We start from the raw sequence: 14,699 nt of genomic DNA on the forward strand, positions 1-14,699 counted from the left end.
GTACAGTATACAACCTACAATGCACTGTACTACAGTATACAATACTAAAAGGGACAAAAATCAAAGGAGTAAACGTGATCAATGTGCTTCTTCTTGTCTTTGGGCTGGGTCAGGCCAGAGCACTTCGTCGATATCACAAGCAATATTGTCCCTCCTGAGGCAACGGGGGAAGAAGCCTCTTGTGTGCCGTATCCAGCCCTGACATGATTCCTCCCCTATATCACCACAGGCTAAATCCATGACTTGCAGCAGATTTACTCTGGTGTAAGGTTGTCTATCATACACTTTCCATCTCCAGGAGGAGAAAAACTCCGCAATCGGATTCAGGAAAGGCGAGTATGGAGGGAGGTACACGTTCATAAACTGCCCATTGATGTTAAACCATTCCCTTACCTGAGCAGCTCGGTGGAAACTGACATTGTCCCACATTATCACATAGGTGGGAATGGGATTCTCATTTAGCTCTTGAACCTGCTGCTCAAATAAAATATCTCTTAGTTTGGCAATAAATGTTAGAAGGTGCTGGGTGTTATATGGCCCGAGTGTAACATGGTGATGTAGAACACCATGGTTGCTGATAGCAGCACAGATTGTGACATTGCCACCTCGTCGACCAGGGACTTCAACAATGGCCCGCTGTCCAATCATGTTTCGGCCTCTCCTTCTCCTCTTTGTTAGATTGAAGCCTGCTTCATCGACAAAGATGAACTCATGGGGTCTGTCCAAGGATTCCAAGTCAAATATTGTCTGTGTAGAAATACAATATACTGTATGTAGGATTTAGTAAGTCGTACAGAGACAGTGCTATACTGTAGAGTACAATTAGGCCTACTGTGTGCACTTCTGATTCACATTCATTGTATGTACTGAAGAGTAATGTCATTCACATAGTATGTGTTAGTACTGTAGACAATCTGGATTACAGTAAATGTTTCTGAATGTACACTTACTTGCACATACTGAGCTCGCAGTTCTTTCACCCTTGGTGAGTTGCGCTCAAAAGGTACTCTGTATACTTGTTTCATTCGCATCCTGTTACGATGGAGGATACGGTCAATTGTGGAAATGCTCACACTCTCGATTCCCTGGAAGTGTGTGTTGTCTTGTATCACTCGTTCCTGGATTTCTCTGAGTCGTATTGCATTATCTTGAAGGACCATGCCAACTATACCGGCCTCTTGCTCCTGAGTGAATATAGCTGTCCTTCCACCTGAATGTGGCAGCCTTGCAATTCTACAAAAAGTAGTTGTGCAGTTACAAAACATATTCATGCAGTACAATACATACAGTGATTAACTTTACACATGTCTATTGAAACAGCTGCATATAGTGTAGTACAGTAAATTGGTAATTACAAAAATACAGTAGTATACTGTACCTGTTCTCTTCTCTGAATGTCCTTACTATGGCGGACACAGAAAATCAGCTCAAATTGGGTTGCACTCTAAGTCCTGCTTCCCTTATTGTCAGTCCATGGACAAGAACATGGTCTATAACTGTTGCTCGAATTTCATCAGATATTTCCACTCTTTGTCTTCCTCTTCCTCCTCCTCTTCTTCTTCTTTCTTGCCCTCCTCCCCCTCGTCGCCCACCTCGCATACGCACTCGTCCTTGTCCTCGTCCTCTCACATTGTTTCTTCTATCCATTCTCAGATTTTCTCCTTCCCACCTTCAACAACCTGTTTGCTCTCTGAACTGGCTTATATTGGTTGTGTCGCATCATTTGAAAACAGGTTAAATCAATTTTGAGTGGTTGTGTTCAATCAATGACACGTGTTCTCTATTTGTATTTGATTGTTGCCACTTGTGTTTACCAGTATGGATGACATGTGCATTAGAGTGCAGAATGTGTTTTGAGAATGAGAATGTGTTTAGAGTTTTGCTGAAAAGTCTAAGTGAGATCTGCAAATTGTGTTTTACCATGTGAAATGGTTTAAGGTATTGACAACAGACTGCATAATTAGCTAAATGAGTCCAGGCAACTGAGAACTTTGTTCAGCCAATGGGTTTTAGTGTTTTAGCAATTGAGAAAAACTCTAATTAAACCAATAGAATGAATGGGAAAAAGTCCTGGTTCAATTTAAAAGTCCCCATTTCCCTTTCTCCCTCCATTCCTCCCTCCAGGTGTTCACCCCAGAGGGAGAGCTGCTGTTGAAGTTTGGATCTAACGGAGAGGGCAATGGTCAATTTAACGCTCCTACAGGCGTGGCCGTCGATGTGAACGGGAACATCATTGTAGCCGACTGGGGCAACAGCCGCATACAGGTATAGTTTTATATAAAGATGTACAGTACCAGTGAAAAGTTTGGACACACCCACTCATTCAATGGTTTTTCTTTTTACTCGTTTCTACATTGTAGAATAATAGCAAAGACATCAAAACTATGCAAAAACACATACCGAATAATGTAGTAATCAAAAAAGTGTTTAACAAATCAGTATATAGTTTAGATTTTAGATTCTTCAAAGTAGCCACCCTTTGCCTTGATGACAGCTTTGCACACTCTTGGCATTCTCTCAACCAGCTTCATGAGGTAAACACCTGGAATGCATTTAAATTAACAGGTGTGCCTTTGCTGCAAAGGAACCATTACTAAAGGACACCAATAAGAAGAAGAGACTTGCTTGGGCCAAGAAACACGAGCAATGGACATTAGACCGGTGAAATTCTGTCCTTTGGTCTGATGAGTCCAAATTTGAGATTTTTGATTCCAAACCCGCTGTGTCTGTGAGACGCAGAGTAGTTGAACGGATGATCTCCGCATGTGTGGTGTTCCCACCGTGAAGCATGGAGGAGGAGGTGTGATGGTGTGGGGGTGTTTGCTGGTGACACTGTCAGTGATATTTTTTTTTAATTCAAGGCACACTTGGCTACCACAGCATTCTGGACTGATACGCCCTTCCATCTGGATTGTGCTTAGTGGAACTATCATTTGTTTTTCAACAGGACAATAACCCAACACACCTCCAGGCTGTGTAAGGGCTATTTGCCCAAAAAGGAGAGTGATGGAGTGCTGCAACAGATGACCTGGCCTCCACAATCACCAAACCTCAACACTCAACCCAATTGAGATGGTTTGGGATGAGTTAGACCACAGAGTGATGGAAAAGCAGCCAACAAGTGCTCAGAATATGTGGGAACTCCTTCAATACTGTTGGAAAAGCATTCCAGGTGAAGCTGGTTGAGAGAATGGCACATCAACAACAGCCACATATATAAAATAGGTAATGTATTTAACCAGGCAAGTCAGTTAAGAACAAATTCTTATTTACAATGATGGCCTACCCCGGACAATTGTGCGCCTCCCTATTGGACTCCAAATCACGGCTGGATGTGATACAGCCTGGATTCGAACCAGGGACTGTAGTGACTTCTCTTGCATTGAGATGCAGTGCCTTAGACCGCAGCACCACTCGGGGCATTCAGAAAGTGTTCATATCCTTTGAATTATTCCATAAATATATGTTTTTCCTCACCCATCTAAACACAATACCCCATAATGACAAAGTGAAAACAGTTTTAGAAATGTTTGCAAATTTACTGAAAATGAAGTACAGAAATACTTTATTTACATAAGTATTCACACCCCTGAGTCAATACTTTGTAGAATAACTTTTGGCAGCGGTTACAGCTGTGAGTCTTTCTGGGTAAGTCTCTAAGAGCTTTCCACACCTGGATTATTTTTAAAGTTCTTCAAACTTTGTCAAAGTGGTTGTTGATCATTGCTAGACAACCATTTAAGTCTTGCCATAGATTTTCACTCAGATTTAAGTCAAAGCTGTAACTCGGAACATTCACTGTCCTCTTGGTAAGCAACTCCATTGTAGATGTGGCCTTGTGTTTTAGGTTATGGTCCTGCTGGAAGGTGATTTAGTCTCCCAGTGTCTGATGGAAAGCAGACTGAACCAGGTTTTCCTCTAGGATTTTGCCTCTGCTTATCTCCATTTTGTAAAAAAAATCCCCAAAACTCCACAGTCCTAAATGAATACAAGCATACCCATAACATGATGCAGCCACCACCATGCTTGTACATATGGAGAGTCGTACTAAGTGATGTGTTGTGTTAGATTTGCTCCAAACATAACACTGTATTCAGAACAAAAAGTTAATTTCTTTACCACATTTTTTGCCGTATTACTTTAGTGCCTTATTGCAAACAGGATGCATGTTTTGGAATATTTGTATTCTATACAGGCTTCTTTCTGTTCACTCTGTCATTTAGGTTAGTATTGTGGAGAAACTACAATGTTGTTGATCCATCCTAAATTTTCTCATATCACAGCCATGAAACTCTGTAAGTGTTTTAAAGTCACCATAGACCTCATGGTGAAATCCCTGAACAGTTTCCTTCCTCTTCGCCAACTGAGTTAGGAAGGACACCTGTATCTTTGTAGTGACTGGGTGTACTGATACACCATCCAAAGTGTAATTAATAACTTCACCATGCTCAAAGGGATATTCAATTTCTGCTTTTTATATTTTTACCTATCTACCAATTGGTGCCCTTCTTTGCGAGGCATTGGAAAACCTCCATGTTTTTTTGTGGTTTAATCTGTGTTTGAAATGCACTTCTCGACTGAGGGACCTTACAATTAGCTGTATGTGTGGGATACAGAGATGACATAGTCATTCAAAAATCTTGTTAAATATGATTATTGCACACAGAGTGAGTCCATATAACATATGATGTTACTCCTGAACTTATTTATGCTTGCCATAAAAAAAGGGGTTGAATACTTATTGACTCATTTAAGCTTTTCATTGTTAATGAATTTGTGAAAAACATCCACTTTGAAATTATGGGGTATTGTGTGTAGGCCAGTGACAAAAATGTAATCCATTTTAAATTCAGGCTGAAACACAACAAAATGTGGGAAAAGTCAAATGTGTGAATACTTTCTGAAGACACTGTATACAGGTACAAAAGTATTCAAATACAGGTACAAAAGTATTCAAATACAGGTACAAACTATTGTTTTCAGTTACTTTAGAAAAAATATAATTCATTCAGAATACTTTAAAAAAAATACTTTGAGAATACTTTATCTTCATCATTCTTACACAGGTACCGACATTCAAAAAGTAATTTCATCATCCTATCCCCCCCCTCCTCTCCAGGTGTTTGACAGTAGTGGCTCCTTCCTGTCCTATATCAACACATCAGCTGACCCTCTCTACGGACCTCAGGGTCTGGCTCTCACCTCTGATGGACACGTGGTGGTGGCCGACTCTGGGAACCACTGTTTCAAGGTCTACAGATACCTACAGTAATAGAGGGAGGGAGGTATGGAAGAATGAATGGAGGGAGAAGAGAGATGGAGAGATGGACAGACAGAATCACTGTTTCAAGGTCTACAGATACCTACAGTAATAGAGGAGGGAGGTATGGGAGAATGAATGGAGGGAGAAGAGAGATGGAGAGATGGATGGACAGAATCATTGTTTCAAGGTCTACAGATACCTACAGTAATAGAGGGAGGGAGGTATGGGAGAATGAATGGAGGGAGAAGAGAGATGGAGAGATGGATGGACAGAATCACTGTTTCAAGATCTACCACTTCCTGGTGTGAACTTAAATAACGACCAGTCAAATCAGCACCTCTCTTTGCACTGACGACACGTCACTCATTTGCCTTACTATTAGCCAGAGCTGCAGAGTGAGAGCATTGGTCCTGGGACCCAACAGACCTGAGACCTAGCTCTCGGCTTGCCAAAATGATGTCACAGCTCCCCATCCCACCGTGGAAACCTGCTTATCCGACTCAATATCAAACCAATCTCAACCTGTTTATCCGACTCAATATCAAACCAATCTCAACCTGTTTATCCGACTCAATATCAAACCAATCTCAACCTGTTTATCTGCTCTTAAACCTATGGAGTCTACAGAACAATATATAGATTGTTCGTATGGGTTCTAGAGAACGATACAGATTGTTCATATGGGATATAGATAAATGTACGTTCTATAGAATAATAATATTGATGGTTCGTTTGAGGATTGTTGTCTGCAAAATCAATAAGGAATGCTCAGTACTGTTCAACAACGTGGCTATGTGTCACGGTTGTGTGGAGAGATGGACCAAGGCGCAGCGTGCTCTGAGTTCCACATCTTTATTTTTGTGAAACTTCGAAAAACAAACAACGAACCGTAACAGAAGAGGTGCAGCATGCACTAACTCAAAATAAGATCCCACAAAACACAGTGGGGAAATGGCTGACTAAATATGATCCCCAATCAGAGACAATGATGTACAGCTGTCTCTGATTGGGAACCATACCAGGCCAACATAGAAATAGAACAACCTAGATAACCCACCCTAGTCACACCCCAACCTAACCAACATAGAGAATAAAAGGCTCTCTATGGTCAGGGTGTGACACTATGGTTATTCTAATACTCCACAGATATATCAATAAATCAATCAATCCATTCATTATTGATGATTGGTTGATTTGATTGATTGAGCTAAAAGGCAACTTGAGACTTTACACTTGGATGAGGTATTTATTCAACCATCCAATTTTTCTGAAGAAAAATAATACTGGGTGCTTTCCAAATTGCTCCCTATGCGCCCAGGGCAATAGTAGTGCACTACGTAGGGAACAGAGTGCTATTTCGGAGACGACCACAGTTGCAAGATAACATGGAAGAGTATATATATTTGGGAATTCACTTTATTATTAATACTGATCAATAACCTTTTGCAAACTAACTAATCGGTGCTGTTTTCACACCCTCATTCGAAAAAAACTAAAAAATATGACATTTTAGAAGTAGGGCTCAGCACGATTTAAATTCAAAGGTAATTTCCGATTGAGAACGTTTACCGTGAAGGCAGCGTTTACCGTGAAGGCAGTGTTTACCGTGAATGCAGCGTTTACCGTGAATGCAGCGTTTACCGTGAAGGCAGCGTTTACCGTGAAGGCAGCGTTTACCGTGAAGGCAGCGTTTACCGTGAAGGCAGCGTTTACCGTGAAGGCAGCGTTTACCGTGAAGACAGTCTTCAGGAACGCGGGAACATTGCCTTTAAATTTCTATTATTACGCTGTAGCGTAGGTCTTCATGAATCGAGCCTTTAATATTTGATTAATAATTTTCTTGTTAAGGATTCCAAATGAGTTTCTTTATTATTAAGTTTGCTGTTGCTTGTCACTACAATGACATATCACTCATAATGGAATACCAGAGTATTCTAGAACAATTCCAGTGTTTTCTAGAAGAAAAAGAAAAAGAAGAAGAAAAAACATAGGATTCTAGAAGATCTCAACGGAACTCAACCAAAACAATGGAATTGCCATGGAAATGCTTGGGGGAAACGGCCATGGGGGAAAGATCCCGAATCTCTTCATTTCCCCCCAGCAAAATTAGTTTACATTTAGGCTATTGTTAATATTTGCATTTCACACTATGTTGAGGTAAAAATCAGAGAATAATGCTTGTATGGATGTCAACCCCAACACGTCATCATTACCAATCAACTGCATTACAGTTAAAAAACTTCCACCACCAATTTCTGTATGCTAATGATGCTAACCAGTTATACGAATGGGAGTTCGTTTAGCAGTCATTTAGCAGTCATTTCTTAAATCTGAAAAGGGACAACTTCTACATGTCATGCAGCGAAAACAGCCAAATATATCCAAATCGGACTTAAGTAACCACATTGTGGGCCTCTTACAATACATAAATCATGACGGATTTGATGAATATCCACTCTGTTACATCAGATTTGTTGAATGTGAGCCAATCTGGTCAACGGAACATATGTGTTCCATTGACTCCTTTACCGCATCTGTCTGTTAGGATCCAACAAACAGGGTTCTGTTAGAATCATATTTAGAGTTCCAAAATTACGGGAAGTTCCCTAAAAAATCAACACAGGTTTTCCAGAAATCCTGGTTGTAAGATTCCCGGAATCAGGAGTGAATATGCAGGAAATCCTAGAATTTTATAACTTGGATTTCTGGAAAGTCTGCATGGAAATATGGGAAAATTAAAAGCACTTTTCAAACCTGTATCCATACCATGTGGCGGCGGGTAGCCTAGTGGTTAGAGCGTTGGACAAGTAACCGAAAGGTTGCAAGATTGAATCCCTGAGCTGACAAGGTAAAAATCTGTCATTCTGCCCTGAACAAGGCAGTTCCTAGGCCGTCATTGAAAATAAGAATTTGTTCTTAACCTCTTGGGGCTAGGTGGGACGCTAGCGTGCCACCTGTGGTGCACTCCATCAACAGCAGGTGCATTTCAAGAGCGGCAAATTTGAATCCAAATAAATGTCAAAATTCAAATTTTTCAAAAATACAACTATGTTACACCATTTGAAAGATAAACATCTCCTTAATCTAACCACGTTTTACGATTTCAAAAAGGTTTTACGGCGAAAGCATAAATTTAGAGTATGTTAGGACAGTACATTTACAAGAGTTGTGTGTAATGTTTTGTCAAGTCAAAGACAGGGTCACCAAAACCATAAAACCAGCTAAAATGATACACTAACCTTTTACAATCTCCATCAGATGACACTCCTAGGACATTATGTTAGACAATGCATGCATTTTTAGTTCTATCAAGTTCATATTTATATACAAAAACAGCGTTTTACTATGGCATTGATGTTGAGGAAATCGTTTCCCTCCAATAACCGGCAGTCAAGTCAGCGTCACAAATTAAATAATTAAAATTAGAAAACATTGGTAAAATATTATATTGTCATTTAAAGAATTATAGATTTACATCTTTTGAACGCAATCAACTTGCCAGATTTAAAAATAACCTTACTGGGAAATCACACTTTGCAATAATCTGAGCACTGTGCCCAGAAAAATACGCGTTGCGATACAGACTAGACGTCATGTTGGGGAGATCTAAAATCGAAAATACTATGTAAATAATCCATTACCTTTGATTCTCTTCATCAGATCTCACTTCCAGGTATCACAGGTCCATAACGAATGTAGTTTTGTTCAAAAAAGCTCATCATTTATGTCCAAAAATCTCCGTCTCGTTAGCACATGATGTAAGCCAGCCGGACTTCTCGTCATGAACGAGGGGAAAAAATATATTTCCGTTCGTTCAAACATGTCAAACGTTGTATAGCATAAATCATTAGGGCCTTTTTTAACCAGAACATGAATAATATTCAAGGTGGACGAATGCATAGCCTTTTATAACGTATTGGAACGAGGGTACCCAACATGAAGTAGCGCGCCAGGTGTCTAATGGGACATCACCGTTCCATGGCTCTTGTTCGGTCAGATCTCCCTCCAGAAGACTCAAAACACTTTGTAAAGGCTGGTGACATCTAGTGGAAGCAATAGGAAGTGCCAAAATATTCCTAAACCCCTGTGTTTTTCAATGGGATAGGTTTAAAGTCAATACAACACATCAGGTATCCACTTCCTGTCAGAAAATGTCTCAGGGTTTTGCCTGCCAAATGAGTTCTGTTATACTCACAGACACCATTCAAACAGTTTTGGAAACTTTAGAGTGTTTTCTATCCATATATAATAAGTATATGCATATTCTAGTTACTGGGTAGGATTAGTAACCAGATTAAATCGGGTACATTTTTTTTATCCAGACGTGCAAATGCTGCCCCCTAGACCCAACAGGTTAACTGACTTGCCTAGTTAAATAACGGTAAAAAAATATAAACTGCTCAAAAAAATAAAGGGAACACTTAAACAACACATCCTAGATCTGAATGAAAGAAATAAGCTTATTAAATAGTTTTTTCTTTACATAGTTGAATGTGCTGACAACAAAATCACACAAAAATAATCAATGGAAATCCAATTTATCAACCCATGGAGGTTTGGATTTGGAGTCACACTCAAAACTAAAGTGGAAAACCACACTACAGGCTGATCCAACTTTGATGTAATGTCCTTAAAACAAGTCAAAATGAGGCTCAGTAGCTCCTGATGAGGTGGCGGATGGTCTCCTGAGGGATCTCCTCCCAGACCTGGACTAAAGCATCCGCCAACTCCTGGACAGTCTGTGGTGCAACGTGGCGGTTGGTGGATGGAGCAAGACATGATGTCCCAGATGTGCTCAATTGGATTCAGGTCTGGGGAACGGGTGGGCTAGTCCATAGCATCAATGCCTTCCTCTTGCAGGAACTGCTGACACACTCCAGCCGCATGAGGTCTAGCATTGTCTTGCATTAGGAGGAACCCAGGGCCAACCGCACCAGCATATGGTCTCACAAGGGGTCTAAGGATCTCATCTCGGTACCTAATGGCAGTCAGGCTACCTCTGGCGAGAACATGGAGGGCTGTGCGGCCCCCCAAAGAAATGCCACCCCACACCATGACTGACCCACCGCCAAACCGGTCATGCTGGAGGATGTTGCAGGCAGCAGAACGTTCTCCACGGCGTCTCCAGGCTCTGTCACGTCTGTCACGTGCTCAGTGTGAACCTGCTTTCATCTGTGAAGAGCACAGGGCGCCAGTGGCGAATTTGCCAATCTTGGTGTTCTCTGGCAAATGCCAAACGTCCTGCACGGTGTTGGGCTGTAAGCACAACCCCCACCTGTGGACGTCGGGCCCTCATACCACCCTCATGGAGTCTGTTTCTGACCGTTTGAGCAGACACATGCACATTTGTGGCCTGCTGGAGGTCATTTTGCAGGGCTCTGGCAGTGCTTCTCCTGCTCCTCCTTGCACAAAGGCGGAGGTAGAGGTCCTGCTGCTGGGTTGTTGCCCTCCTACGGCCTCCTCCACGTCTCCTGATGTACTGGCCTGTCTCCTGGTAGCGCCTCCATGCTCTGGACACTACGCTGACAGACACAGCAAACCTTCTTGCCACAGCTCGCAATTGATGTGCCATCCTGGATGAGCTGCACTACCTGAGCTACTTGTGTGGGTTGTAGACTCCGTCTCATGCTACCACTAGAGTGAAAGCACCGCCAGCATTCAAAAGTGACCAAAACATCAGCCAGGAAGCATAGGAACTGAGAAGTGGTCTGTGGTTACCACCTGCAGAACCACTCCTTTATTGGGGGTGTCTTTCTTATTGCCTATAATTTCCACCTGTTGTCTATTCCAATTGCACAACAGCATGTGAAATTTATTGTCAATCAGTGTTGCTTCCTAAGTGGACAGTTTGATTTCACAGAAGTGTGATTGACTTGGAGTTACATTGTGTTGTTTAAGTGTTCCCTTTATTTTTTTGAGCAGTGTATAATACTGTAACATCTGTAGGCTAATGGGAAGGCTTGGATGAGGAATCAGGGGTTGTTTACCAAATGGAACCCTGTTTCCCAGAGCCCTATGGACCTTGGTTGAAGATATGCACTACATTGGGAAAAGGGTGCTATGTAGGATGCTGACTTTCAAACAAATGTCTACCCCATATTTCCAACACTGTAGGAAGTGATCCCAACAATACTGAAGAACATTTCGCTTCACCTTCTGAATGTATTTCTGTTATTATTTATTATTTGGGGTTATTTATCCCAGGGGCGGACCCTGTAAAACAACACCTATCTTACTGCTACGGCTGACCCTGTAAAACAACACCTATCGTGCTGCTATGGGCTGACCCTGTAAAACAACACCTATCGTACTGCTATGGCTGACCCTGTAAAACAACACCTATCGTACTGCTATGGCTGACCCTGTAAAACAACACATTACACTGCACCTATCATCCTGCTATGGCTGACCCTGTAAAACAACACCTATCATACTACTATGGCTGACCCTGTAAAACAACACATTACACTGCACCTATCGTACTGCTATGGTGTATGTAACAATAAAACATAAATTAAAAATAATAATTTGGGGGTGTTCAGAATGCTAATTTTTTATTTAAGGAATAATGTATGTATATATGTATTTATGTTTTTATGTAAATCATCTGAATACTACTATAGTACATGTTGTTTTCATTTAAATCATCTGAATACTACTATGGTACTCATTGTACATGTTGTTCTATTTATAGCCTAAATTCATTATCAAGTTTTTTTATATTTATATTCATTATCAGTTCATGTTCAAATCAAAGTTGCTCATCTGCGATGGACGACGTTTGTACAGATTGTTTTTCGATTGTCTTTCGTGATGATAATTTGTTTAGAGAACAGAATGCACAGACGAACGAATGAACCAACTTCTTCATCTCATTATTTGACACACACAGCCTTTCATTCATTCATTCATTCATTCATTCATTCATTCATTCATTCAACAGGAATGTTATTTTCCCATAGTTGTCATGTTATTTCCAATTGTTTTAATGATATAGTAGGTCACTTTCTCAGTTTAGGTCTTTAGGTTCTACTCTGTATCTCACTCTGTCTGCCCCTTAGATAGCCTCCCTATCACCTACGTAGTGCGCTAGTGTTGACCTATCCCATCCATAGTGCACTAGTGTTGACCAAAGCCCTATGTAGTGCACTACTGTTGACCTATCCCCTACGTAGTGCACTAGTGTTGACCTATCCCCTATGTAGTGCATTAGTGTTGACCTATCCCCTCCATAGTGCACTAGTGTTGACCAAAGCCCTATGTAGTGCACTACTGTTGACCTATCCCCTCCGTAGTGCACTACTGTTGACCAGAACCCTATGTCAAAAGTTGTGCACTATATAGGGAATAGGGTGCCATTTGGGAGACAAGCCTATGTTATTTATTTATTTATACACACACACACACACACACACACACACAATGGTTACGATCACTGTTCTTAATCCTGGTCCATGGAACCCACAGGGGGTGCAGGGATTAGTTCCAACCCAGCACTAACACACCCGTTAACATCTATAGTAAAGGTTTGATGATTAGTTGATCAGCTGTAGCCAGTCTGCTGGGATTGCACTAGACTCTGCACAGGACCAGGGTCGTCCAACACTAATGACATCACTTCCTTGTGGACCTTCAACCCTTGTTTTCCTGGTACTAACATGGCACAGAAATAAAGCATTGATTCAAGACTTTGTGTGTATGAGTGTCTGTGTGTGTGATTTGATTGTTTTTTCACAAACCACGCTGTTCACAACAACCACTAGATGGAAGCAGAGAAAAGGTAAAGAACCCTGAAACCTTGACATGACTGGGAAAGGGAAAGGGGGATACCTAGTCAGTTGAACAACCTAGTCATTCAACTGAAATGTGTCTTCCTGCATCAGAGAGGTGCGGGGGGGGACTGCCATAATCGATATCCACGTCTCCACTTCTTCGGAGCGCAGGGAAGAGTGAAAAGACAGGCGGTATATAGTGACGTTACGCATAGACGCTGATCTGGGGTCAGTTTTGCATTTCCCCCACTAATGGTTAAGGTTAGGATTGGGGGAGAGGAAGCTGATTCTAGATCTGTACGTTGGGGGGGGGGGGGGGAACTTCACCATGGAAAAGATGTATAGTATAAGAATTTAATCAGATTTCTGTATGTTCTACCTAGAACTTGTCAAATACAAATGGCAGCAAATACACTATCAAGAATCATACAAGATTCTTTTAATATCTGACTTATATGAGTGGGTCACATTTAGACTTAACAGAAGTGTTGCATGTATTGTATAAAAATAAAAAAAACACATGAGACTTATCAGCTCAGCCTTCCAAGGTGTCAGGTACAGACCGTGCTCAGACCTTTTCAGGTGGTAGGTGCTCTGATTTTTACCCCTCGTATTACATCACAAATTGTCAGTAAGCCTTCTAAAGACGTGATTGACACGGGGAAAAGAGGGTGAGCTATCAAATCAAATTTGGTCACATACATGTGTTTAGCAGATGGAGTGAAATGCTTTTGTTTCTTGCTCCGACATCACAGTAATACCTATATCAGCTGATCATTGATAACATTCGTTTTACTAGGCAAGTCAGTAAAAACTTCTTTGGGATAGGGGGCGGTATTTTGACGTCCGGATGAAAAGCATGCCCAAAGTAAACTGCCTGCTACTCAGGCCCAGAAGCTAGGATATCCATATAATTGGGAGAGTTGGATAGAAAACACTCTAAAGTTTCTAAAACTGTTACAATAATGTCTGTGAGTATAACAGAATTGAAATGGCAGGCAAAACCCTGAGGACAAACCATCCCCCCCCAAAAAAATCATCCTACCACTGATTTCAATGGCTGGCACTTTTATAATAGGGCGAAATCATGCCCGATTGCAGTTCCTAGGGCTTCCACTAGATGTCAACAGTCTTTAGAAAGAGTATTTGTATTGAATGTGAGTCAGCTCCCACAATAAAGACAACTGTCAAAGTATTACCAATGTTTTTTCAAAGTATTTTCATCGCCTTTCATCTGCGAGCACCACTACAATCAGAGAAAGACTTTAACCTGTTGGGTCTAGGGGGCAGCATTTGCACGTCTGGATAAAAAAAATGTACCCGATTTAATCTGGTTACTAATCCTACCCAGTAACTAGAATATGCATATACTTATTATATATGGATAGAAAACACTCTAAAGTTTCCAAAACTGTTTGAATGGTGTCTGTGAGTATAACAGAACTCATTTGGCAGGCAAAACCCTGAGACATTTTCTGACAGGAAGTGGATACCTGATGTGTTGTATTGACTTTAAACCTATCCCATTGAAAAACACAGGGGTTTAGGAATATTTTGGCACTTCCTATTGCTTCCACTAGATGTCACCAGCCTTTACAAAGTGTTTTGAGTCTTCTGGAGGGAGATCTGACCGAACAAGAGCCATGGAACGGTGATGTCCCATT

The 14,699-nt window shown here is 41.2% G+C and overlaps 1 protein-coding gene across 1 annotated transcript in view; it reads left to right on the forward strand.

The window, feature by feature from the left end:
* Nucleotides 1–12,949, forward strand: part of LOC106578174 (tripartite motif-containing protein 2) — a 31,019-nt gene extending 18,070 nt beyond the window's left edge. The window contains exons 14-15 of the mRNA XM_014156806.3: nucleotides 2,125–2,265; nucleotides 5,120–12,949. Of these exons, the coding sequence (XP_014012281.2) occupies nucleotides 2,125–2,265; nucleotides 5,120–5,272 (294 nt within the window). The 3' untranslated portion in view covers nucleotides 5,273–12,949. The remainder of the gene's footprint in view (nucleotides 1–2,124; nucleotides 2,266–5,119) is intronic.
* Nucleotides 12,950–14,699: the final 1,750 nt, after the last annotated feature.

This window comes from Salmo salar, chromosome 18, assembly GCF_965601325.2.
Source record: "Salmo salar chromosome 18, fSalSal1, whole genome shotgun sequence".
Taxonomy (NCBI): domain Eukaryota; kingdom Metazoa; phylum Chordata; class Actinopteri; order Salmoniformes; family Salmonidae; genus Salmo; species Salmo salar.